The 25,556-nt window shown below is 60.3% G+C and overlaps 3 protein-coding genes across 3 annotated transcripts; all 3 read left to right on the top strand.

Moving 5' to 3' along the window:
• The first annotated feature begins 4,491 nt into the window (after positions 1-4,491).
• On the top strand, positions 4,492-7,437 carry LOC141940280 (uncharacterized). Its single transcript, XM_074861065.1, has 3 exons — positions 4,492-4,824; positions 6,433-6,629; positions 6,746-7,437. Exons 1-3 carry the CDS (start codon positions 4,780-4,782, stop codon positions 7,407-7,409), a joined length of 906 nt encoding a protein of 301 aa, XP_074717166.1. The 5' UTR covers positions 4,492-4,779; the 3' UTR covers positions 7,410-7,437.
• A 706-nt stretch (positions 7,438-8,143) lies between these two features.
• Positions 8,144-9,419, top strand: LOC141940281 (erythroblast NAD(P)(+)--arginine ADP-ribosyltransferase-like). The gene is made up of 3 exons (XM_074861066.1): positions 8,144-8,825; positions 9,255-9,293; positions 9,391-9,419. Exons 1-3 carry the CDS (start codon positions 8,144-8,146, stop codon positions 9,417-9,419), a joined length of 750 nt encoding a protein of 249 aa, XP_074717167.1.
• Positions 9,420-19,089: 9,670 nt separating this feature from the next.
• On the top strand, positions 19,090-20,314 carry LOC141940279 (thyroid hormone-inducible hepatic protein-like). The gene is made up of 2 exons (XM_074861064.1): positions 19,090-19,647; positions 19,932-20,314. Exon 1 carries the CDS (start codon positions 19,234-19,236, stop codon positions 19,627-19,629), a length of 396 nt encoding a protein of 131 aa, XP_074717165.1. The 5' UTR covers positions 19,090-19,233; the 3' UTR covers positions 19,630-19,647; positions 19,932-20,314.
• Positions 20,315-25,556: the final 5,242 nt, after the last annotated feature.

The following is a 25,556-nucleotide window of genomic DNA, read 5'->3' as shown; positions in this document are numbered from 1 at the left end:
CCGCTCTGTGTCCCCCCAGAATCTGCTGCCCTGCCCAGCCAGAGAGAAGCTCCGCTGCATGGTACCGGGGGCATATAGCTGGTGGGGGCATACCAGGGGGTCGGCCCCTGACCCACAGCCCCCAGGCTCTGGAGGGGGTCAAGAGGCAGGGTGCAGGCAGGCACAGTCCCTGCCTGCTCTGGCAGGAGCAGCTCTGGGCCAAGCAAACGTCCCCGTCGTGGTGCTTATGGACGCGGGGCTGGACAGAGGGGACGAAGCCCGGGGGAGCTCGGAGCCAGGACCTGGGGAAGACCTGGCAGAGTGGGGGGTGGGTCAGCAAGGGACCCAAAGGGGAGGTTTGGCAAAGGGACGGGGGGAGAAGGCGCATCAAGGTCTGGGTGGAAGAACCACGGCACCAGGGATGGAGAAAAGATCATTTAATTTTTTATGGTATCAGGTGGGGTCAGCCCAGGGAGGTTCCCAGCCCTACACCCCCGTCTGCTGTCTCCAGGGTGCCCGTTGCTCCTCTGGGAACAGCGTTGTCACCTCGGGGGCTTGCGGAACCAGCAGCAGCAGCAGGACTGTAAGCACCATTCCAGCAGGCCTTGAGACATCTCCAGAGCCGGGCACTTCTGTCCGGTGCCATGTTGTTCCTGCTGATCTTGTCCCCATCCACAGCCTCGTCTGTGTCCAGGAGCCCCCGTGGCAGCTCCACTCTCTGCCCATTGAGCCACATTTTGGCTCCTGGCCGCAGCAGCTTCGCCTCCACCTCCATGCAGGTGGGGGGCTGGAGGCGCTCCTTGGGGAGGGTGCCATCGCCGCCCGCTGTTGCGACCAGCCCCTGATTGTCCTCGGGGTACTGGGTGTGTCCCGAGCTCTCTTGTGCCACCAGCTCCTCCATGGCAGCAATCCCACACTCCGGGATGCAGAAGCAGCTGTCCCCTGATGAAATGGAGCCACTCGTCGAGGAGTGTATCCAATGCGGCTGATACAAGCGCTGCCTGGGCAGGTCACAGAAGAAGCTGTCCAAGGAAACGGAGCTGGACATCAAGGGGGGGCTCGAGGAGTACATCCTCCTGGGTAGCCGCTGCCACAGGTCGCCCGTGCTTGGTGCCTTCGCGATGGCACTGCAGAGGAGCAGAGGGAAGTGAACCTGCTGCACCCCGCCGACCCCTCCGGCAGGACGGGCAGGGCACGGGCTGAGGGGCTGGGGCAGGATCTGGGGGTCTCCCCCGGCACTCACCATGTCTCCAGGGTCGGTGCAGGCTCCTTCATTCCTCTCTTTGTTGGTGGAGAAGCCGCCCAGGAAGGAGTTTGCTCAGGCCTGCCGTGGGGTGTCGGCTGTTTGCAGGGTGCTTGGGGCCGCGACCGCTCAGCACTTGGCTTCTGCATCTGGGCTTTCGCTCTCCTTCTGCAACGTTTCTCCTTTTTCCTCATCCCCTGCAGGACCCCAAGAGCTGGGTGAGACGGGAGCAGCTCTCAGGCCCACACCACAGCCCCCACCACCACCCAACAGCATCCCACCCCCCGGCACAGTGCGGTGCAGCGTCACCTACACAGAAGCTCTTGGCCGTCGACGTAGCATTGCTCAGGACGAGCAGCACGTTGAGCATCAGTAGCGGGAGCCTCTGGGCCAGGGTGGGCCCGTTGCCACGCGCCATGACTGTGGGCCCAGTGTGGCTGCGGCCTTTTATACTGGGGCAGGCGGGCGGAGCCCCCTTTGTGACATCACAGGGCGGGCAGAGCCCCCTTTGTGACACCCGGCAGCCCCCCCTGCCACGTCCTTCCCCCTGCGAGGGGCTCAGGAGGGGCTGGGGTGTCCCCCTCGAAATCAGGGACCCCTGTGTCAGCACGGCGCGGCGCGGCACGCTTGGAGGCTCAGAGCCAAACCGCTCGGGTCCCCGGGGCCAACGTAGCTGCGAGACCCCGTAGCTGAGGCCAGGCCCCGGCGCGTTGGGACGTGGCGCTTTCTGCCTGCCTGCGTGTAACGCCCGAGATCCACGTAGGAACCTTCACGGGACCATCTTTGTGTCCCGTCCCAATGGGGGGGTAGCGAGTAGCGGGGCGTTGCCCGCCGATCCCTCTGTGCTTCCATACTTGCCATTTACTGATCAGCACTGGCCAAAGGAACGACCGCATCCGCTCCGGCTGAGGGACCTCTGACTCTTGTGCCACAGCGACGGCGGCTCTTTTTCTGCCGCAAACTGAGGTTTGGGTGTTGAGTGCTGAGAGCTTGGATTTGTGAGCCCAAAGTCTCAAGAAAAGGGGGGAGCGCATGCCTGCTAGCCGATGGCTGCCAGCAGTTGGTGCTCATTGCTGTGAGGGGCCTCGGACAGGATTGTGCCCAAGGACGTCATTTTTGCAGCTCTGATGGGTCTTGATACTGGGACTGGTGTCCCGATACACGGAATGGGGTCCTGATACTGGGGCTGGGGTCTTGATACTGGGGCTGGGAGCCAGATACTGGGACTGGCATCCCAATATGTGTGTTGAAGCTCGATACTGGAGCTGGAGGGCTGATACTGGGAGCTGGGTCCTTAAACTGGGCTGGAGTTCCAATATTGGAATTGGGGTCTCAATACTGGGGCTGGAGCTGTGATACTGTGTCACGTCCCGCTCAGATGAGGGAGACGAGTGACTCAGATTCACAAATCCCCAACGGAGCGGACAACAATTCTCCAAGTCCAAACACTTATTAACTACCCACAATGTACTAATTGAACACATGATAATTGGCTAAGTATATAGCAAGTTGTGGCAAGCAATACAATACGCCTTGCACTGCTTAATGGGAAAGGGAAAAGAGGGAGATAGAGGGAATGGGGTGGGGTTCATGGGTCTGGGCTTCTGCGCTGATCCCACCAGCGGGTTCCAGGAGGCAGCCGTCTTCTTCGCTTGCAGCCGTCCTCTTCCCTTCACTGCACTCTCCAGGCCCCCCCTTTCTTCCCCCCCCCCCTTGATTTATACCCACTGCCCTTGGGTCCGTCCCCTAGGCCGACCCACATCCCTACGTATCCCATGTATGGGAGGGGTCAGGTGTTTCCTGGGGTGATGTAATTAGCATGATCATGTTAGCCCTCGTTAGGGCTTTAACATGCATGTGGGGGATAACGAAGCAAAGGGCATTCACTGGACAGATGCCCCTTGAAATCTGGCCAGGTGCCCCAGAGCAGAGCCGTCCTGTCTCCACAGGGCTCCCTCCTCCGGCTGCACCCTGTGTTACTGGGGCAGCCTGATCAGCTTCCACCTCCCACCATCCACCCGTCACTCAGAGTTTTGTCTTGCCAGGGTTTGAGGCATTTCTTCGATCAGCCTCAACTTTTGCTTTCTCAGGCTGTTTTCCTCAGTTTCTCGCAGGCCTGGTTTCTCATCTCTCACAGCCAGTACCCTCAGTGCCCCCAATACTCCCAGTGCCCCCCAGTACCCTCAGTGCCCCCAATACTCCCAGTGCTCCCAGTGTCCTCAGTACTCCAAGTGCCCCCCAGTGCTAAATGCCAGGTACCCACCAAGTCGCTCTGTCACTTCCCCCCCCTTCCCCCTTTTTTCTCAACAGGCCAAAGAGGGGAAAGAAAATAAGGCAGGAAAAAACCCCAACACTTGTGGGTAAAACAAAAGCAGTTTTAGTACAAGCAAAGCGAAGCAAAGATCCGCACACGGAAGCAAAAAAGAAAACAGATTTATTCTCTACTTCCCATGAACAGGCGATGTCGGGCCTTCTCAGGAAGCAGGGCTCCCATACACGTAGGGGTTGCCTCGGAGGACCAAGGGTGACACCCCCCCCACCCCCCCCCCCTTCCTCCTTTCTCCCAGCTTTATACTGAGCAGACGTCAGATGGTCTGGAATATCCCTTTGGTCAGTTCGGGTCAGCTGTCCTGGTTGTGTCCCCTCCCAAGATCTTGCCCACCCCGTCCCACCCAGGGGGGGAAATGTCAGAAAGATCCTTGGTGCTGTGTAAGCACCACTCAGCAGTAGCCACACCACCAGTGTGCTATCAACACCCTGCCAGCGCCCAACATGAAACACAGCACCATGAGGGCTGAGAGAGGGGAAAACCAATTCCGGATCAGCCAGACCCAGTACAGCCCCAATACTCCCAGTGCTCCCAGTGTCCCCCAGTACTCCCAGTGCCCCCCAGTACCCTCAGTGCCCCCAATTCTCCCAGTGTCCCCTATGCTGCCAGTGTCCCCCAGTCCTCCCAGTGCCCTCAATACTCTCAGTGCCCCCAGTGTCCTCAGTACTCCAAGTGCCCCCAGTGTCCCAGTACCCCCAGTGCTCCCCCTGGGCAGCCCTTGCAGGGTTCCATGGCCGCTCTGGCTGGGCAGGGTCACGGGTGGGACCCCACAGGGGGCACTGAGGGGGGGACAAGTGAGGGCCAGCCCCCACCCTGCGCTGGGGGGTCCCCACCTGCCACCCCCATCATTGCAGTGAGTTCGTTGGGGCTCAGAGCCCCTCACTCCGGCTTGGGGGGGGGGGGAGGGGGAGTGTCATCTCTGTGCAGCTGTGGGAGATTCTATTGTTAAGAGTCAAATTATGTCTTACTGGTAAATGATTAAGAGGCAAGTTGGCATTGGCCTGTCAGCCCTGCACAGCTGTGGGAGAGTCAATACTTAGCCAAATGGACTTTGGTTGGTCAGCTTGGGGAGAGAGGTCAGCTTTTGGGGAGCTCAGCCAGAGAGCTCAGCCAGAGAGCTCGGTGAAGGTGGATCTGCGTAGGCCCGCAGAGGCCTGGAGAAGCAGCAAGGCTTGGAGGAGAAGCAGGCCTTGGAAGAGAGATACGAAGCCGTGCTAGTGTGAAGAAGATGGCAGCACCGAGACTGCCTGCGTGGTGTGGAACTGTCTGTGGGGTAAGAGTATTGATGACTGTCTAGGTGCTGATTTGCGTATTATGAAGTAAGAGCTTGGATGAGAGCAAAAGTATGTATTATTGTATGAGTATGTATTACTGTAAGAAGAGAGAAAAAGAGATATTAAAGAAAATAAACAGCCCCTGCCCTGCAGAAAGAAAGAACATTGTGACGTGTGAATTATTTTGGCCGCTACAAGTTAATACAACTTACTACAACTTAGTACAATTTAAAGCAACTTATTAAATTTAATACAGGGCGGCAGGCAGAGGGGCTGATCCCCGCTGTGCTGGAGGGGGCTGCAGGGATACCCCAGCCCAGAGCTCACGGCAGGCTAGGGAGGAAGGGGGGGGGGGGCTCCCTGAGCCCAGCACCCACCCCCAGTCCAGGATCCCCCCCCCGAGTCCAGCATCTAGCCCCCCCTAAAATCTGTACCCCCACCCCCAAATCCAGCCCCACAATCCAGCTGCCACCCCCTGCCTCTGGTGGGTGCTCCCCAGCACCAGGATCGGGCCCCACCCAAGTAGCAAGACCCCAGCCCCACTATCGGGACTCCAGACCCAGTGACAGAACTCCAGGCCCAGTATGGAGACCCCAGGCCCCAGTATCAAGGCCCCAGCCCCAGTATCAGGACCCCATTCCGTGTATCGGGACACCAGTCCCAGTATCAAGACCCATCAGAGCTGCAAAAATGACGTCCTTGGGCACAATCCTGTCCGAGGCCCCTCACAGCAATGAGCACCAACTGCTGGCAGCCATCGGCTAGCAGGCATGCGCTCCCCCCTTTTCTTGAGACTTTGGGCTCACAAATCCAAGCTCTCAGCACTCAACACCCAAACCTCAGTTTGCGGCAGAAAAAGAGCCGCCGTCGCTGTGGCACAAGAGTCAGAGGTCCCTCAGCCGGAGCGGATGCGGTCGTTCCTTTGGCCAGTGCTGATCAGTAAATGGCAAGTATGGAAGCACAGAGGGATCGGCGGGCAACGCCCCGCTACTCGCTACCCCCCCATTGGGACGGGACACAAAGATGGTCCCGTGAAGGTTCCTACGTGGATCTCGGGCGTTACACGCAGGCAGGCAGAAAGCGCCACGTCCCAACGCGCCGGGGCCTGGCCTCAGCTACGGGGTCTCGCAGCTACGTTGGCCCCGGGGACCCGAGCGGTTTGGCTCTGAGCCTCCAAGCGTGCCGCGCCGCGCCGTGCCGACACAGGGGTCCCTGATTTCGAGGGGGACACCCCAGCCCCTCCTGAGCCCCTCGCAGGGGGAAGGACGTGGCAGGGGGGGCTGCCGGGTGTCACAAAGGGGGCTCTGCCCGCCCTGTGATGTCACAAAGGGGGCTCCGCCCGCCTGCCCCAGTATAAAAGGCCACAGCCACACTGGGCCCACAGTCATGGCGCGTGGCAACGGGCCCACCCTGGCCCAGAGGCTCCCGCTACTGATGCTCAACGTGCTGCTCGTCCTGAGCAATGCTACGTCGACGGCCAAGAGCTTCTGTGTAGGTGACGCTGCACCGCACTGTGCCGGGGGGTGGGATGCTGTTGGGTGGTGGTGGGGGCTGTGGTGTGGGCCTGAGAGCTGCTCCCGTCTCACCCAGCTCTTGGGGTCCTGCAGGGGATGAGGAAAAAGGAGAAACGTTGCAGAAGGAGAGCGAAAGCCCAGATGCAGAAGCCAAGTGCTGAGCGGTCGCGGCCCCAAGCACCCTGCAAACAGCCGACACCCCACGGCAGGCCTGAGCAAACTCCTTCCTGGGCGGCTTCTCCACCAACAAAGAGAGGAATGAAGGAGCCTGCACTGACCCTGGAGACATGGTGAGTGCCGGGGGAGACCCCCAGAGCCTGCCCCAGCCCCTCAGCCCGTGCCCTGCCCGTCCTGCCGGAGGGGTCGGCGGGGTGCAGCAGGTTCACTTCCCTCTGCTCCTCTGCAGTGCCATCGCGAAGGCACCAAGCACGGGCGACCTGTGGCAGCGGCTACCCAGGAGGATGTACTCCTCGAGCCCCCCCTTGATGTCCAGCTCCGTTTCCTTGGACAGCTTCTTCTGTGACCTGCCCAGGCAGCGCTTGTATCAGCCGCATTGGATACACTCCTCGACGAGTGGCTCCATTTCATCAGGGGACAGCTGCTTCTGCATCCCGGAGTGTGGGATTGCTGCCATGGAGGAGCTGGTGGCACAAGAGAGCTCGGGACACACCCAGTACCCCGAGGACAATCAGGGGCTGGTCGCAACAGCGGGCGGCGATGGCACCCTCCCCAAGGAGCGCCTCCAGCCCCCCACCTGCATGGAGGTGGAGGCGAAGCTGCTGCGGCCAGGAGCCAAAATGTGGCTCAATGGGCAGAGAGTGGAGCTGCCACGGGGGCTCCTGGACACAGACGAGGCTGTGGATGGGGACAAGATCAGCAGGAACAACATGGCACCGGACAGAAGTGCCCGGCTCTGGAGGTGTCTCAAGGCCTGCTGGAATGGTGCTTACAGTCCTGCTGCTGCTGCTGGTTCCGCAAGCCCCCGAGGTGACAACGCTGTTCCCAGAGGAGCAACGGGCACCCTGGAGACAGCAGACGGGGGTGTAGGGCTGGGAACCAGACAGGGGTGACACCATCTTAAAACATGAAAAAATTAAAATTATCTTTTCTCCATCCCTGGTGCCGTGGTTCTTCCACCCAGCCCTTGATGTGCCTTCTCCCCATCCCTTTGCCAAACCTCCCCTTTGGGTCCCTTGCTGGCCCCCCCCTCCTCTGCTGGGTCTCCCCAGGTCCTGGCTCCAAGCTCCCCTGGGCTTCGTCACCTCTGTCCGGCCCCGCGTCCCTAAGCACCACGACGGGGACATTTGCTTGGCCCAGAGCTGCTCCTGCCAGAGCAGGCAGGGACTGTGCCTGCCTGCACCCTGCCTCCTGACCCCCTCCAGAGCCCGGGGGCTGCGGGTGGGGGCCCGGCCCCATGGGGATGCCCCCCCGTCAGCACCACCCATGCCACAACCTGCCCCGTCCTCAGCAGCGTGACGGCAGGGGGGTGGAGGGTCAGTGCCAGCTCCGCATCGCAGGTCAGCGGGGCCGGATCTGGCCTCAGGTCCTGCAGGAAAGGGCCGGGCCCCTGGCGGGATCTTGCACCCTGCAATTTATCCCCCGGGGGTTTCCTGCTCAGGGCGGGGGGGGGGGGGGGGGGGGGGGGGGGGGGGGGTTGGGTTTGTGGGTGTGGAGGGGTTGTTGGTAGCAGGGGAGGGGCTACAGCGGTGGCTGAAGCTTCTTCAAACTCCCCCGGCTCCAGGTCAGAGCCGGCACCCCCCCACGCTGGCGAGATCTTGACCCCCTCCAGGAGGTGGCACTGGACATGGCCCCCGACTCCTTCGACGACCAGTACCGGAGCTGCGGCCGCATGATGGAGGAGGAGCTGGAGGAGCTCAACCGCAGCGAGTTCGCCCGCAACTGCGTCTATGCTGAGGCCTGGACCCTCGCCGCCGCCAAACGGCGGAACCGGCAGGGCCACGTCCCCCAGCCGCCGGCGCTGCGGCCAGAGCACGCGGTCGCCCTCCTGGCGTACACGCTGCAGGAACCCCTGTACCGGGAGTTCAACGCGGCCGTGCGCGAGGCCGGGCGCTCCCGCGAGAAATATCTGGGCGCCTTCTGCTTCAAGACGCTGCATTTCCTCCTGACTGAGGCCCTGTGTGTCCTGCACGACGCCCAGCCCCGCCGCTGCCACCACATCTACCGGGGCGTCCAGGGCGTCCACTTCACTGCCCAGCAGCACCAGCCCGTCCGCTTCGGCCGCTTCACCTCCACCTCCCTCCAGAACAAGACCAGCCAGCTCTTTGGCCAGGACACCATCTTCTTGGTGGAGACCTGCTACGGCGCCCGCATCAGCAACTTCTCCTCCTTCCCCGGGGAGGAGGAGGTCCTCATCCCGCCCTTCGAGAGCTTCGAGGTCACCGACGTCGCCCGCAATGGGAACAGAGCCCTCATCCAGCTCCGCTCCCAGGACGCGCGCAGCACCTACAACTGCGAGCTGGTGAAAGGTGACGCCCCCGCTGCGGGGTGGGGGGGGACGGGGGGGTGGCCCCTTCCCACCAGCTCTGCCGGGAAAGGGGGTTCTTGCTCGTGGGGAGGGGGACGGGGGGAGTTTGCCTTCGGGCGTGCGTCCTTGCACGTCTCCCGGCCGCTCTGCCCCGGGGTTTGCAGTGGGGGCGATTGGCAGCGAAGCGTGGCACGGCACGGCACGGCACAGCATGGCACGGCACGGCGCAGCACGGCATGGCACTGAATGGCATGGCATGGTGCAACACAGCATGGCGTGATATGACACGGCATGTCAGGGCGTAACGTGGCACGGCACAGCATGGCATGCGGAGGACGGCGCAGGACAGCACAGCATGGCGTGGTACAACACGGCACGGCACGGGGAGGAGCAGCGCGGGGCCCGTGCGGACGGTTGGTTGTTTCGGCAGAGAAGAGATGCCAGAGCCGGGCGTGTGTCTTCAGCGCAGGTGAGCCCAGAGACCTGCTGCAGCCGGGGCGGGCAGCCCCCAGCCAGACCCCCCTCACCCCCGGCTGCCCCTGACTCCTCCTCTGTGACACCCCCAGGCAGGAGCGTCCCCAGGGACGCCCCGTGATTCTGGGGGCTCCTCCTGGCAGCCACGGCCCTGGCAGCGGCCGGTCGCCCATGAGCCACGAGGCCACCGAGCCACAGTGAGGAAACGGGGTCGTGACCGGGACCCACCGGCTTGACGGCGACAGCAGCGGGATGGGGGGGCTGGGGACACGGGGACGGTGTGTCCCCACGGGGACCCGCGGAGCCCGGATGAGGCCTTCAGCAGAATGGGGAATGGGGCTTGGTGCCGATGGGGACGCAGGGGGCGGACACGCAGTGGCAGGGCTGATTTTGGGGGTGTCCCTGCCCAGCTTTTCGCTGGTCCCCAAAGGAATAAAGACTTATTGTGGGTGCAGGGTGTCCCGGGGGGTTCCTGTGGCTGCCTGGGCTGGGGGCAGCGCGTGGCGGGGGCTGTACCTGGGGTCTACTCCAGCCCCCCCCATCCAGAGCATCCCTCAGAGCGATGCCGGCGCCCCGGATCCTGCTCGAGGGGTCCCCATGGAGGGGGTGAAACTGCTCCTGGGGTTTGTCCCGTGGCAGAAACAGGGGGGGGGCACCCCCGAGCCCGGTGCTTTTTGGGGACAGTTTCCCGGGGCTGGTGGCAGCAGCATGCCCAGACCGCATCAGCAGGGGGGGTCACGCTGTGGCACCCCCCGTTTCGTGGCCAGCCCCAGGGGTGCGCGGGGCGGGGGGGGGGTGTTGGCAGAGCTGTGCAGGGGCGGGGGGCACAGGAGGTGGGCAAAGCCCCCCCCTGGGGCTGGGGGGAGACCTGGGTGCTAGGCAGGACCCCAGCCCCCCAACTGCAGGGGACAGAGAGAAACCCCCGGAGAGGGCGGGGCGGGACCGGCATCCCCGGGAGCAGCGGCTGCAGCTCGGGGCGCCACGGGGCTTCGTTTTGGGCAGACGGGAGCCCCGCCCCCGAGCTGCACCGGGCCCCGCGGGAAAGGCTCTGCCCACCCGCCCCCCGCTGCGGAGCCGCCCTGGGCTCGGCCGGGCGAGAGGGGACGGGCCTCGGGCTGGGCGGGAGCGCGGCTGGAGGGCCGGGCTCGGATTGGCCAGGGCAGCTGTCCATCGCGTGGGACGGCCCGGGGGTGGGCGGGGGCTGCGCACCGGTCGCCGCGGTCGAGGAAGCGCCTGTGCGCGCCCCGGTCGGGTGTCGCTTGTGAGTGCTGCGTTGGGACCGGCACGGAGCTGCTTTTTCGCTCCGCCGACGGATCGCGCCGTTTTGTCCCTCCCGTGTGTTACCGGGGGCGGGAGGTGAGCGACCGGCTGCGTGGGGACTGGCCAGCGGCCGGGTTCAAACCCCGCCAGGCCTTTGGGCTGAGAAGGGGACAGATCGGGGCCTCCCGGCGATCCCTTGGCCCCTGAAGGTTTGATCACCTTCACCGGAGTGCCCGTGCTGCGGCTCCCCCCGTGCGAGCTGAGGGAAGATTCCGGTGTTGCTGTTCGGTGGGAGGCGGATCGATGGCGATGCAGGCGTCGGCCCGGGGGCTGTTTACGGCTGCGTTGAAGAATTCCGGGCATTTCGAATATCCCTGGACTGTTGGCGTTACCTGTTGCCGTCTTACTGCTGGGAGCCAGCCCGTGGCTCAGGCTTGGTTGGGGGTGAAGCAGCTATTGGAGAGAATCCCCCGGAGATCGGCCCCAGGGCTGGAGAATTCCGAGTGGCTGGGGGCGTGGGGTCGCCCGGGCAAGTGCCTGGAACCGTGGGCACCTGCGGTGCATTGGAACTTCGCTCCCTTATTCCTCCCTTATTGGAGCTTTGGGGTTTGTTTGGAGAAAGTGTAATTGCAGAGGGGCCCAGGTCACTGCAACATGCTGGAGCCTCGCCCACACCTAGTGGGTGCTGCTAAAGCCTGTCCAGTGCCCTCCGAGGAGGGAGAAGGGCTCTGGGGCTGGGAACAACTGCCCAGACACCGCGGCCCCTCCCAAGTCCTCAACAGAAGCTGCAGCCGCTCCAAGGCTGAGGGCAGGCGCTGCCCCTGAAGCAGGGGCCCAGCCCACGCTGGTGTCAGGTGCTCCCAGACAGAAGAAGAAACACCCAGAAAATCCCCTGGCAGTGTACGGGATGAGGAAGAAGCAGGGCCAACGCCAGAAGAGGAGGAGGAGGCGGCAGAGCCAGGGACAGTCACCCCATCGTTACCCCTGAGTGACCTGCCAGAGAAGCGGAAGGATTTCAGCATTCCCCCAGGTGAGCACCTCGTTCCCCAGATGCTCCAGTGCTGGGATCGCAGGGCCAGGAGTGTGGAATGAGAGGGGAGGGAGGCCAGGCAGCTGGGAGCCCTGTCTAGGGAAGGGGCATCGACAAGGCAATTGGGAAAAGGACACAAAATCTCAGTCTCCAGAGGCGTCTCCTGTCAAGGGTGAGGGAGAGGCATCCCTTGAAGGGAGATGTTAGATGTCATCCTGATGCCTGTGAGCTGCTGGCTGCCAGCAGTTGGTGCACGTTGCTGTGAGGGGCCTTGGACAGGATTGTGCCCAAGGACATCATTTTTGCAACTCTGACATGTCCATCCCAGGGAGGGCAGAGAAACCAGCAGACACCTGTGGCAGTCAAAGATAAGAAAGCTGAGAAACTTCACAGACAGAGCAATGAGCCAAGACGAGGCCTTATATGAAAAACTCAGAGTTCATGGAAAGCGGGGAGGTCTCGACAGATTGGAAATAGGCCAATGTGACGCCCATCTATAAGAAGGGTCGGAAGGATGATCCAGGAAATTACAGGCCTGTCAGCTTGACTTCAGTGCCCGGGAAGCTGATGGAGCAGCTCATCCTGAGTACCATCACACAACACGTGTGGGACAACCAGGGGATCAGGCCCAGTCAGCATGGGTTTATGAAAGGCAGGTCCTGCTTGACAAACCTGATCTCCTTCTATGACAGGGCAACCCGCTTATTGGATGAGGGAAAGGCTGTGGATGTTGTTTACCTTGACTTCAGCAAGGCCTTTGACACCGTTTCCCACAGCATTCTCCTGGCAAAACTGGCTGCTCGCGGCTTCGATGGGCACACGCTTTGCTGGGTAAAAAACTGTCTGGATGTCCGGGCCCAAAGAGTGGTGGGGAACGGAGTTAAATCCGACTGGCGGCCGGTCACGAGTGGTGTCCCCCAGGGCTGAGTTTTGGGGCCGCTCCTGTTTAACATCTTTACTGATGATCTCGACGAGGAGATCGAGTGCACCCTCAGTCAGTTTGCAGATGACACCAAGTTGGGTGGGAGTGTTGATCTGCTCAAGGGTAGGGAGGCTCTGCAGAGAGATCTGGACAGGCTGGAGCGATGGGCTGAGGCCAACTGGAGGAGTTTCACTAAGGCCAAATGCCGGGTGCTGCACTTGGGTCACAACAACCCCCAGCAGTGCTACAGGCTTGGGGAGGAGTGGCTGGAGAGCTGCCAGTCAGAGAGGGACCTGGGTGGGGGGGATTGATTGATAATGAGCCATCAGTGTGCCCAGGTGGCCAAGAAGGCCAATGGCATCCTGGCTTGTATCAGCACTAGCGTGGCCAGCAGGGACAGGGAAGGGATCTTACCCCTGTGCTCAGCACTGGTGAGGCCGCCCCTCGATGACTGTGTTCAGTTTTGGGCCCCTCACTACAAAAAGGACATTGAATGACTCGAGCGTGTCCAGAGAAGGGCAACGGAGCTGGTGCAGGGTCTGGAGCACAGGTCTGATGGGGAGCGGCTGAGGGAACTGGGGGGGTTTAGTCCGGAGAAGAGGAGGCTGAGGGGAGACCTCATGGTCCTCTACAGCTCCCTGAAAGGAGGGTGCAGAGAGGGGGGATGAGTCTCTTGAGCCAAGGAACCAGCGCCAGGCCAAGAGGGAATGGCCTCAAGCTGCGCCAGGGCAGGGTCAGACTGGCTCTTAGGAAGGATTTCTTTGCAGAAGGGGTTGTTGGGCGTTGGAATGGGCTGCCCAGGGCAGGGGGGGAGTCCCCATCCCTGGAGGGGTTGAAGAGTCGGGTCGACATAGCACTGAGGGATCTGGTGTAGTTGGGATCTGTCAGTGCTAGGTTAACGGTTGGACTAGATGATCTTCAAGGTCCTTTCCAACCGAGATGTTTCTGTGATTCTGTGAAAGGACACTAAGAGACACCTCTTCAACAGCCAGTAGGGACCACCGCAGACCACCTAAAACCCCCATGAAAGCCCCTCAGACCCTTCCACAGATTTTAGGATGCTTGCGTAACTTATTGACACAGGCATTAGATCCTCTGGAAATAGGTGTGTACTTCTCGGAAATTACAGGAATATTCCTTTCTTTTATTGCCTATAATAAATGTGCTTTTGTCTTTGGGCATGGCCGTTGGGTGGAATGATCGCCCGTGCACCCAGCGCTGCAGCACAGACTGCCTGCCTTCTAAAACTTCCAACTAAGCCTTAGAGGGTGCTTCTTCTGAGACCGAATTTATGGTAACATTTGGCGACCCAGGTGGTACACTGCTGCTGAATCTCGACGGATCCGTGGGATCACAGGACCTGCAGCCGGCACCGAGGGTTTCTCAGGGAGAGCCTCTGATCCCTGGGCCGAAGAGCTCGGAGCAAATCCCCTGGTAAGATGAAAGGCATTCTGTCAGGATTTCCGGCTGCCTGCTGTCAGACGTGGCGAAAGCCTTGCCAGGTTGGGCCAGAAGGGTACCGAGGGGTTCGAGTCCCTCCTGGACAAGGTCTGGTCTGAAATACTGTGGGTTTGAGTGTCACCCGGTCTGAAATACTGTGGGTTTGAGTCCCACGAGGTCTGAAACTGGAACAGGGGTTTCAGTCCCCTCTGGGAGAATTGTGGGTTCGGGTCCCACCCGTTGGTCTTGGTAATTTTGAATTCTGTGCTTTGTGTACTGGATTAGGGGTTTTGGATTCCGTGCTCTGTTTACTGGATCACGGTTTCTGACTTTGTGCATTGGATTAGGGCTTGTGGCTTTGTATATTAATAAGATTTAGTCAGGAGCTCTTTGCTTTCAAGAGGAAAATCTAGAAACAGAGAAACACAATACACCCGGATGGTTTTACCTCAGGGCCTTAAGAACAGCCCGACGATGTTTGGAAATCAACTGGCAAAAGAGTTGGAAATTTGGAGAAAAGAAAATCACCAGGGAACTGTGTTACAGGATGTGGGTGACATTTGGATTGCAGCAGAGACTGGGGAACAATGTCTTGCCCGGACCATAAGCCTTTTTGAATTTCCTCATGGAAGGAAAGGGCTGAAACAAATGAATTTCTGGCAGTTATTGAGACTAAACTGTGATGTGTTTCAAAGCTTTGCTTGTGTTTTGCTTCATTTGTTTCTCAAGGACTCCTGAGCCTCAACTGTTTCCTGAGGTCCCTTTGTCTGTTCAGGTAAGATTGAAACGCTCGTCAGGCTCCCGATGGAAATCCCTGGGAGCAGACTCGAGTCCTTCAGTGGGCACCTGGGCAACTCCTAGAATGGGCAAACTAAGATGAGGGGGGGCTCGAACACAGAGACACAGAGACCCTATTGTAGCTCCCTACATGGTTCTGCTGATTTCGGACGGAGGCACCTGGACTTTACTTCACAGCGCACGCTCTGGACAGGGTCAGCTAGCGAACGCTGTGAAGAAGACTGCTTACTTCTTCCCTCGACCACCAAAGACCCTCACCCTATTTTCACTACGCATGTAGGAAATCTAATGAATATCTATGATGTGCGTGTCTGTAAACCGATGTCCCTTACTAATTCTTGGGCGCCCTTCTGGTGGAGAATCCCCAGGGCGACGCCAGCGCTGCTAATAAAGAATATCTGCTTAAGAGTGCTATTGGATTCTGACTGTTGAGTGAAGTTGTTTGAGGTGAAAAGGGCCAATGAGCTGAGCTGTCCAGTCACCCTGTTACTGCAGTTGGTGCCCCACAGCCCCCGGGCTCTGGAGGGGGTCAGGAGGCAGGGTGCAGGCAGGCACAGTCCCTGCCCGCTCTGGCAGGAGCAGCTCTGGGCCAAGCAAACGTCCCCGTCGTGGTGCTTATGGACGCGGGGCCGGACAGAGGGGACGAAGCCCGGGGGAGCTCGGAGCCAAGACCTGGGGAAGACCCGGCAGAGGAGCCGGGGGGGTCAGCAAGGGACCCAAAGGGGAAGTTTGGCAAAGGGATGGGGAGAAGGCACATCAAGGGCTGGGTGGAAGAACCACGGCACCAGGGATGGAGAAATGATCATTTAATTTTTTACGATATCAGGTGGGGTCACCCCAGGGAGGTTCCCAGCCCTACACCCCCCACCGTCTGCTGTCTCCGGGGTGCCCGTTGCTCCTGCCAGCTGCGGCCGGGCTGGATGGCCGCAGGGCCGGGCTTGGCTCCAGCCCAGCTGGGGCTCGGCCCCGCCGTGTCCATGGCTCTGCGCAATCTGTCCTGGCCCAGCCTCCCCGTGGCCTTCGCCCGAGCTGGCCGGGGCTCCCGCTGTGTCCACACGCCAGGAGCAGGGTGGTGAGGAGGGGGGATGCTCGGGGCCTCTGCCATCCTGTCCCATCCCAGCCCCCCAACATCAGCACTTCTGGGGCACCAGGACAGTGGGTCCAGCTCCTGCCCCCGGTGCAGGCAGGCTGCAGGCAGCAGTGCTGGCAGGGGGCCAGACACCTCTGCCCCCTCCTTGCTGCCACGTGCTCGAGACGTGAACCCTCTGGGACATTGAGCAACCCCCTTCTGCCGACGTATGGAGAATCTCACTGGGGATGTGCTGCAACGTGGGGTCCCACGGGGGGCCTGGGGACCAAGGAGCGAGCTGGTGCCCAGCCATGGGGGTCCCCAGAAACATCCCCTTCTCCTGAGCTCTCCCTGAGCCAGGCAGGGACAGGGACAGGGACAGGCACGAGGACCTGGCACCACAATGTGAAACTCCTGTGGCAGTGGCACGGAGCCATTGCTGCCTGCGGGGCACTGCGGATGGGGCCGCCAGCCCCCCACTGCCCCCGTCCTGGGGCAGAGGCCATGGCTGGGGCAATGGCCAGCACTGCCCATCCCTGGTGTCCCTGTGGCATGTGGCAATCGGGGTAAATTGTTCTATTTAGGGAAAGGCCACAGGGTCCCTCATCCCTTTTGCAATCCTTGGTGGTGGCAGCTCTCCCACTGTCCCCACACGTCCCAGCCAGGTGCCCACACTGCCGCCTGCTCTCTCCCCTCAGACATGTCCCCCCTGCGCCTCTTGTCCCTTCCTGTGTGTCTCCAGGATTTCCAAGTGTCCTGCCATGGGGACCAGTGCTGTACTGAGGTGTGCAGACACTGCTGGCCCCATGATCTTGAGGTACCTGGGGCCACCCTGGAGCTTTGTGGAGGTGCAGGGACATCATAGTGTCCCCCCAGAGGGGGCTGCATCTTCCCAGGGGCTGGAGCTTCACCATGGGGTTCATGGAGGACATGTTGGTCTGCAGCCACTTGTGACAGCCATCAACCTCTGCTGGGAGATGTCCTTCCCCCTGGGAATATAGGGGCAGGAGTCACCCCAGCCAGGCCCTGGGAGGGGGCTCGGTGCCACAACTCCCCAGGATGAAGATGTTCCCCATGAAGATGCTCGGGGGGCTGGAGCACCCCCCTGTGAGGACAGGCTGAGAGAGTTGGGGGAGTTCAGCTGGAGAAGAGAAGGCTCCGGGGAGACCTTAGAGCGGCCTCCCAGGACTGAAAGGGGCTACAGGAAAGGGGGGAGGGACTCTTGATCAGAGGGGTAGGGATAGGATGGGGGGGAACAGTTTTAAACTGAAAGAGAGGAGATTTAGGTTAGATCTAAGGAAGAAATTCTTCCCTGTGAGGGTGGTGAGGCCCTGGCACAGGTTGCCCAGAGAAGCTGTGGCTGCCCCCTCCCTGGAAAGGTTCAAGGCCAGGTTGGACGGGGCTTTGGGCAACCTGGGCTAGTGGAAGGTGTTGCTGCCCATGGCAGGGGGGTTGGAACTGGATGAGCTTTAAGGCCCCTTCCAACCCAAACCATTCTGTGATATGATATGACATGAGGTCCCTCGCCAGGCATGTCTTCAGCCCACGGGGTCATCTGTGACCCACCATCTCCACCTTGCCACAAGGCAGCTGAGCCAGAGACAGCTCAGTGCAGGGCTGTTCTCAGCACCCTGGGGCTGTGACACCTTGGTCCCCCTGCCTCTTGGTGGTGCTATGGGGGGATCCAACAGCAGGGAATGCCAGGGATGACACAGGGACACTCAGGGACAGGAGGGTGGCAGGTCAGGGGGAAGCTTGCCCAAACATGGGGTCTGTGGCAGCAGAAACCCGAGGATCTCACTGCACCTCCCGGGGGCCCCAATGGCCCTGGGCAGCCTCCCTGGGGCCCAAACCCGGGGCTGGGCACCCCGTTTCAGCTCAGCCTGGTCCAAACCATGCTGCAGCCCCATGGTGACTGTGCCAGGCATCAGGCCCAGCCCCTGTCCCCCTGCTCCTGCCATCTCTGCCAGCAGTGGCAGCTCCCCCTGACCTCTCCCAGTAGGATGTGGGGGATGTGGGGGGCCCATTTTTGGCTGATAGGGTCCCCAGAGGCACGAGGAGTGTTGGGGAATGATTCATGTCCCATGGACAGGGAGCTGGGGGGTGAACTGGGGCTGCTAAGCCCCATTCACCCCCCAACCTGCTGCCCGGAGCACTACAAGCAGCTCAGGATAGTGCTGAAGCCAAATGGGGGGAGCAAGGGAGCAGAGCATCCCCTGTGTCCCTCTGTCCCCAGAGCCCTGTGTCGTCCCTGTAGCTCCAAGCAGCTCTGCAGTGGCCCAGACACCCTGACGTGGCCAATCTCCTGGCTGGTGCCTGCATAGGGCCAGCAGCAACCACGGGCCTTGGTGCAGCACTGGGTCCCATGCCAGGACACCCAGAGACGCCAGAGACACCTTGGAAGGGACAAGAGGCGCAGTGGGGACATGTCTGAGTGGCAGTGTGGGCACCTGGCTGGGATGTGTGGGGGCAGTGGGAGAGCTGCCACCACCAAGGATTGCAAAAGGGATGAGGGACCCTGTGGCCTTTCCCTAAATAGAACAATTTACCCCGATTGCCACATGCCGCAGGGACACCAGGGATGGGCAGTGCTGGCCATTGCCCCAGCCGTGGCCTCTGCCCCAGGACGGGGGCAGTGGGGGGCTGGCGGCCCCATCCGCAGTGCCCCGCGGGCAGCAATGGCTCCGTGCCACTGCCACAGGAGTTTCACATTGTGGTGCCAGGTCCTCGTGCCTGTCCCCGTCCCTGTCCCTGCCTGGATCAAGGAGAGCTCAGGAGAAGGGAATGTTTCTGGGGACCCCCATGGCTGGGCACCAGCTCGCTCCTTGGTCCCCAGGCCCCCCGTGGGACCCCACGTTGCAGCACATCCCCAGTGAGATTCTCCATACGTTGGCAGAAGGGGGTTGCTCAGTGTCCCAGAGGGTTCACGTCTGGAGCGCATGGCAGCAAGGAGGGGGCAGAGATGTCTGGCCCCCCGCCAGCACTGCTGCCTGCAGCCTGCCTGCACCGGGGGCAGGAGCTGGACCCACTGTCCTGGTGCCCCTGAAGTGCTGATGTTGGGGGGCTGGGATGGGACAGGATGGCAGAGGCCCCAAGCATCCCCCCTGCTCGCCAACCGCTCCTGGCGTGGGGACACAGCGGGACCCTCAGCCAGCTCGGGCGAAGGCCATGGAGAGGCTGGGCCAGGACAGATTGCGCAGAGCCAGGGACACTGCGGGGCCGAGCCCCAGCTGGGCTGGAGCCAAGCCCGGCCCTGCTGCCATCCAGCCCGGCCGCAGCTGGCAGGAGAGGACAGCAGAGGACAGCAGGGGAGGGACGTGCCCCGGCTCTGCATAAAAAGCCCTCGGCAGGGATGGGGAGCAGGTGGCACCCGAGAAGAGCCCTGCCCAGCGCTGCCAGAGCCGTGGAACGGGGCCATGGAGCAGTACTTCTCAGCCACCCAGAAGATGGAGCAGGAGGTGATGTTCCCCAGCCTGCTCCGAGGGGTCTTCCCGCAGCAGAAGGGGGCGGCCCCGGCCGCGGGCGGCCACACGGACCTCTATGAGCGCTACCAGCTCCTCAAGGCCATCAAGCCCATGGTAGAGAAAGGCCTGGCCTCTGTCAACGACCAGAGCCTCACCAGCGCCGACGCCGACACATCCTCAAATGACAACGACACCATGGACACCCAGCTGGAGGAGCGCTTGTCCCACCACCTGGCCGGCTTGCAGCAGGTCCTCACCCACCTCACCAGGGACACCAACGCCCTCACCCGGAGGTACAGCCAGATCCTGGAGCAGATCAGCCCCAGCGAGGGGCAGCCCAGCTGGTGACCCTGTCCCCGCCGCCAGGTAAGAGCTGAGGGGACGTGGAGCCCAGGGGCAACAGCACAAGGGGTGGCCGATGTCCTCGGGGACGTCCCCAAGATTGAAGGGGTGGGGAGCTCCTGGGAAAAGCCTTGAAATGGAGGCTGTCCCTCGAAGGCTGGCAGATGTCCCTCTCCATGCCGAGGGAGGGGACTCATCCCATCCCTCCGTGCAGAGACTCCAGACGTTCAGGGTCTACGGACCCAGGGTGGGTGTCCTGGGTCTCCCCCTGGCGTGGCCTTTGGGGTTAAGGACCGCTGCTGTTGCAGGATGGGTGCTGGTGGCACGAAGGAGAGGATGTCCCTATCGCTGACCATCGCGGGCTCTTCCCCAGCCCCGCTCGCCGTCCCTGCACCGTGGCAGCTGATCTCCCAGCACTCGCACCACACGCCAGAGATGGTTGCGACCACCCGAGAACCAGATGGTGCCTTATCCTCATAGGAAGAAGCATCTGGTCATGTTGGGAGGTCCATCAGAAGAGCCACACACCCCGTGCCCTCCTCTTTATTTTCAAAGAGCGGCACAAAGGTGGCGGCGTTGCACAGTGGCCCCGACCTCCAACGGTCCCCTGCGACTGCTGAGCCCTTTTCCAGCTGGTACCTGGACTCTGAGGTTGTTTTCCCCAATCTTTGCTAATAAAACAAGCCCTGTGAAGCCATTGTCAGTGTGGTACTTTCTGCTGGCTGAAACCCTCAGGAACTGCCCCAGGGTGGGGCAGGGGGACACCAGCTCTGCCGGGAGGGGACTTTCCAGTACAATGATGGGGAATTTGAGGGGGCAAAGAATCACAGAATCATGGGATGGTTTGGGTTGAAAGGGACTTCAGAGACCATCCAGTCCAATCCCGGGCTGTGTGCAGGGACACCATCCACTGGATCAGGTAGCTCAGAACCCCCTCCAGCCTTAGGGCATCCACAACTTCTCTGGGCAACCTGTTCCTGTGTCTCACTACCCTTATCCTAAAAAAGTTCTTCCTTACATTGACAGCAACACCATCAAAACCTGGTGCCTCTTTTCTGTGCACAGAGGTGTGTGAATGTGCCAAACACACAGCCCAGACATGCAACAGGAACACGGACACTAAACCTCGCTGCGCTGCACCCAGAAGGGAGAAGGAGAGACACTGGCCCACACCCAACACATTCTCCAGGTTCAGGGCTCTCTTCCAAGGTCTCCCTGGGGGTGTCCCACCACTGCTGGTGCTGCCATGTGCCCCAAAGCCCCCCACGCCTTTCTCCAGCCCATCAGAGTTTGTGCCACAGAACTTGCTACCCCAACCGGGACTGAGCCTGGGGACCATCCCTGAGGGTCAGAGGAGCTGCAAGTTTCAGCCTCTCTGGAAAGCAACTGCCCCCAGGACCCCAGCCCCATGTCCAGGTTTGGGTTATGTTGGAGGTTCCCATGTCCTCTCGCCTGTTCAGACCATTTTTTCTGGCTGTCAAGACCACGTTGGCTTCAGGTGGTCCTCCCTGTTCTCAAGCAGTGGGGACATGGTCCCCAGCCACCTGTAGCCAAGTAGCCGTCAGGCAGGGGGACAGGGGCTCTGGTGGGGGCAGCTGGAGGCTGGATCCAGCACTGCCCCACACCTGAAAGGCTTGTGAGTGGTTTTGAGCAAGGACAAGGACAGTCCTGTTTGTGTCAGGGGAGGCAGAGACATGGGGGGATCTGACAGCACAAGGTGATACGGATGACATGGGGACACTTAGGGACACATGTGTGGTGGCATTTTTCCCCTTCCTGAGCCGTGGCTGAGGATGTGTTCCCCACGAGGATGGGGATCGGGAGAGGCTTTCCCAAATGCCAGGTGTGCAGCCAGAGACCTGAGGAGCTCATTGCACCCCGCGGGGGCTCGGCACCATCCCCTCTCTGCACTGCATCCACACTGCGCAGGGCCCTGTCCCATGTGTGTCCTCGCAGAGCTGATGGCCAACTGCTGTCCGGTGGAAGTGGGGGGGTCCCATAGTGTTCAGCCCAGCTTTGGGGAGACAGGACCCAGTGTTCGCCCTGGCTCTGGGCCAAAATGCCCCTGAATCTCTCAATTTCTGGGAAGGGCAACTATGGCATCTATGAAAGCAGCTGCTGAGCACCATGTTTCCCAAACACACAGGCCAACCAGTCTGAGGACTTCAGAGCAGATCTGCCCCACCAGGTTGCTCCTCAGCCCTGGCAACGTTGCAGCCTTCTGTCTTATGCAGAAACAGTGAAACATCAGGGGAATACTGGGAAACACCTAAGCTGTCCCCATTGCAATGCCACCTCAAGGAGGGGCGTGAAGGAACAGGCTAGGGGAGAAGTGGAGCTGGAAGATGGACATGGGGACTCCAGACAGACTTTGGAGCTCCTCTGCCTCCATGCTGATGGCAGAGCAAGGTGTTGAACCATGAGGAATGGAGGGACATCGGTTCCCAGTGAGGTGAGGACCACGGAGGAGGTGATGTCCCTCTGGTGGTCTACCTGGCTGGAGCTCAGGGATGGGACTTTTGTCACCTGGAGAAGATGGTGGTCACAGCAAGGAAGGGCTGCCATCACCTCTGGCAATGGCTTCTGGCTTGGGCTGTGAGCTGGCAGCTGGAGAGGCTGGTGGTGCCCCGGGGAAGTATCATAGCGGGACATCGGGTGAAATGTTCCCCACCGCTGTGAACATCACCCGTTAGAGACGCAAGGGGCTCCCAGAAGAGGTCTGTGACGTGGGAGAGCTGGAAGGACACGCTGGTGACTTACGGGCCACTCGCAATCCCCCAGGACCCCCAGGTCCCTCTCTGCAAGCTGCTGCCTGGCCAGCCAGCCCTGCTGATTCACGGGAAACTTGTGCCTGCTCCGATGGCCGGGCATTGCATCACGCTGCCCCTGGGAATGCGTCAAGCCCCAGCGGTGCCCTGCTGCTGGCCACCACTTTTGGACATGACTGATAAGAGACGCAAGATGGTCACAGAAAAGGTCTTTGTCCTTAAAAAACGCAGCGCAGGCCCCTGGCAGGACGAGGGCTGACGGGGCAGATCAGGCCCTCCCCGGCATGGCAGGGGGCTGCTGGCTCCGCGCTGCCCTGGAAAGGCTCCCGGGGCACCCGCACCCTCGCCAGCTGCCACCGGGAAATAACCTTTTCCATACATCTCGTTGAAGCAGATCAGGATCGCAGGTTTATTTATATCTGTTTAACACCATCTAATTAGGCAAAAAAGGAGTGACCTGGGCACAGAGGGGCAGTATCAGGAAGACAAGAGATAAAGTGCAGTTTCGACCCAAAATAAGAAATAGTTAAGAAATTCCAAATACCCTTCTGTGCCCAGCCCCAAGAAGTCCCAAGTCACACAACCCCACTGCCCCCAAGGACGGGTGGGCTGCCAGCACTCCCACCCCTCCCGGAGGGCAGGTTCCCTCCTGCACACCCCTGCCTTTGGATTTGGGGGTGCTCTGGCCTCAGCCGTGCCCCCTCCTGCTGCCCATCGCCCACTCGGGCAGGCACCAGGGGGAAAATACCCCACAAATTCACACCCACACACCTCAGGTCTGGCTCCCTGCTTGGCCGTGAGCCACCAAGGTCTCCTCAGGGCAAAGACGGGCACCAGCCTCCCAGGAGGAGATGGAGGGAGGGGATCCTCCCCTCTGCTCAGCCCTGGTGGGACACATCCAGGTGCTGGGTGCAGTCTGGTCTGCCAGTTCAAGAGAGAAATGGGCAGACTGGAGAGAGTCCAGTGAAGGGCATGAAGGCGATGAGAGGACTGAAGCATTTTCCATTTGAGCAGAGAGATGGTGTTTGAGCTGTTCAGCCTGGAGAAGAGAAGGCTCAGGGGGATCTTCTCCGTGTGTATAAAGTCCTAATGGGGATTGTGGAGAAGATGGAGCCAGACTCTTCCCAGTGGTGCCCAGAGACAGGACAAGAGACCATGGGCACAAACTGAAATGCAGGAAATCCCATCTGAACATAAGAAAAAACTTTCCTTTTTCTTACAGTGAGGGTGGTCAAAAACACCCTCAGCGGCTGCCCAGAGAGGTGGTGGAGTCTCCATCCTCAGAGATATCCAAAACCCAAGAGGACACGGTCCTGTCCCTGACCCTGCTGAGCAGGGGTTGGACTAGACCATCTCCAGAGGTGCCTTCCAGCCTCTCCAAGGCCGACTCTGGCTCTGTCCCTGCCTGGTGCCCCCCGTGCTCTCAGCCCAGGAGCTGCTGTGGGCTGCTCAGGGCATCTGATGGGGAGGGTTCTTGGCCAGGCTCGGGCTGTGATGCTGGCAGGGCTGCTCTCGGCAGTGTCCAACAGACTTTGGCTCCTGCTGTTGCCCCTCCAAGGCCTCTCCCTCATGCTGGGATGCTGTTGATTCCTTTCAGGCTGACACCTTCTTGATTTCAAAGTCCCTTTTGTAATTCCCTGGTCACTATTTAATCCAGCTGATGTCCCTCTTCCTCCTTAACATAACCAGTTTTGGGCAAACACCCTTCAGACAAGTATCAGCTGTTCATTATCACCTTCTTTCATCAGAGGGTGTTATCAAGGCCATTAGCTGAGGGTGGGCTGTGTGAGACCCCCACACCAGCCCTGCAGAAGGTGGGTGGCTGGGCAGGGCTCACAGGGGATTCCCTGTCTCTGGACAAACCCATCGTTGTTCTTCCTCCCTCCTCACAACCTCTGCAATCAAGTCAGGCTTCACTGCAGGGTGGATACCTCAGACTGTGAACCCCAAATATCTCTTGGGGGCTCCCTGTTGGTGTTTTGAGGGTCCTGCAGCACATGTGGAGGTTTCCCGTGGTGCTCCCTGCAGCCTGCCCACACCAGGCAGAGAAATCTGAAACCCAAGAGTCCTGAGCAACCAGGAACCTGCTTAAGCAGAGCTGTAATTAATTCCCTGGTCACTATTTAATCCAGCTGATGGTCACCTTCCCGTTTAGCATAACCAGCTTTGGGCAGGGACATCTTCCAGTACCTCAGGGCGATCAAAGCCCCGTCCAACCTGACCTTGAACACTTCCAGGGATCCACTTCTCTTGGACAATGTGTTCCAGCATCTCACCACCCTCACTGGAGAGAATTTCTTATGTCAGCAGCAATAGCCAGTCCCCATTTTCTGGTCAGAAAAAGGTGTGGGTGTGCTGAACGCACGGCCCAGAGACGTGGCACATTCAGGGGGACACTCGTCCCATTCAGTGGGACACTTGCCGTGTCAGCAGCGATCTAAGGAGCTCTGTAGTTCTGCTGAATGAGACCCTGGTGACGAGGCAAGGAGGGGGACCCAACAGTCCCACACCTCGCTGCGGCACCAGCACCCAGAGCACGGCGAGAGGCTTCGCCGGGGGAAGAGGCGGTCGAGAAAGTGCTTTGAGACGCGGCACAGAGCGGAAAGTCTCCCCTGGTGCACACGGGGAACGCGGCGGAGCAGGGAGAAGCCAGGGGAGAAGCTGAAAACCAGCATAGGAGATTGGTAATTCGATAAACATTCACAACTGGAGTAGCCCCAGCTGGAAGAGATTAGAGCTCCAAAGGTGCTGAGCAGTGAAATTCAGGAGAGCTGCAGGTCCTCGGCCTGTCTGGAACACGTTTGGGTTCAGCGTGTGGATTCGGGAGCCAAGAACCAAGTGAGGAAGTAGAAAGGTTGGATCCTGATCCAAAGAAAAAGCAACATGGTAATGCAAAATAGGAATTAATTAGGGAGAGCATCTATTTCCACTAGCAGGACAGAATTAATTTCACAGCGAGACTTCGGCTACAGTCTATAGGGGCTGGTCCAGAGCACGCTCAAGGGTTAGGAAAAATGTCGATGGGAAATAAAAACGAGGAACTTACACTTTTCTGGGTTTTATAAAATATATGTTGCGTGAACAATCTTCCATTTTCACAACTAAAAAACTGGAAAACTAAAAAAACCTGAAAAATCAAAGTTATTATCCTATTACAGGTATCAA

This window comes from Strix uralensis, chromosome 2, assembly GCF_047716275.1.
Source record: "Strix uralensis isolate ZFMK-TIS-50842 chromosome 2, bStrUra1, whole genome shotgun sequence".
Classification (NCBI taxonomy): Eukaryota; Metazoa; Chordata; class Aves; order Strigiformes; family Strigidae; genus Strix; species Strix uralensis.
Note: the sequence above shows the minus strand (reverse complement) of the source record. Positions and strands in the feature narration are given on the sequence as shown.

What these genes read in the sequence shown, in the direction of transcription:
- LOC141940280 (XM_074861065.1), top strand. Translation starts at nt 4,780, where the DNA reads ATGGCAGCACCGAGACTGCCTGCGTGGTGTGGAACTGTCTGTGGG. An exon ending in GGTGTGGAACTGTCTGTGGG is followed by an intron (nt 4,825 to 6,432) that starts GTAAGAGTATTG and finishes GGGGTCCTGCAG; the next exon opens with GGGATGAGGAAAAAGGAGAA. An exon ending in GCACTGACCCTGGAGACATG is followed by an intron (nt 6,630 to 6,745) that starts GTGAGTGCCGGG and finishes GCTCCTCTGCAG; the next exon opens with TGCCATCGCGAAGGCACCAA.
- LOC141940281 (XM_074861066.1), top strand. Translation starts at nt 8,144, where the DNA reads ATGGCCCCCGACTCCTTCGACGACCAGTACCGGAGCTGCGGCCGCATG. An exon ending in CAACTGCGAGCTGGTGAAAG is followed by an intron (nt 8,826 to 9,254) that starts GTGACGCCCCCG and finishes TTGTTTCGGCAG; the next exon opens with AGAAGAGATGCCAGAGCCGG. An exon ending in GGCGTGTGTCTTCAGCGCAG is followed by an intron (nt 9,294 to 9,390) that starts GTGAGCCCAGAG and finishes TGACACCCCCAG; the next exon opens with GCAGGAGCGTCCCCAGGGAC.
- LOC141940279 (XM_074861064.1), top strand. Translation starts at nt 19,234, where the DNA reads ATGGAGCAGTACTTCTCAGCCACCCAGAAGATGGAGCAGGAGGTGATG.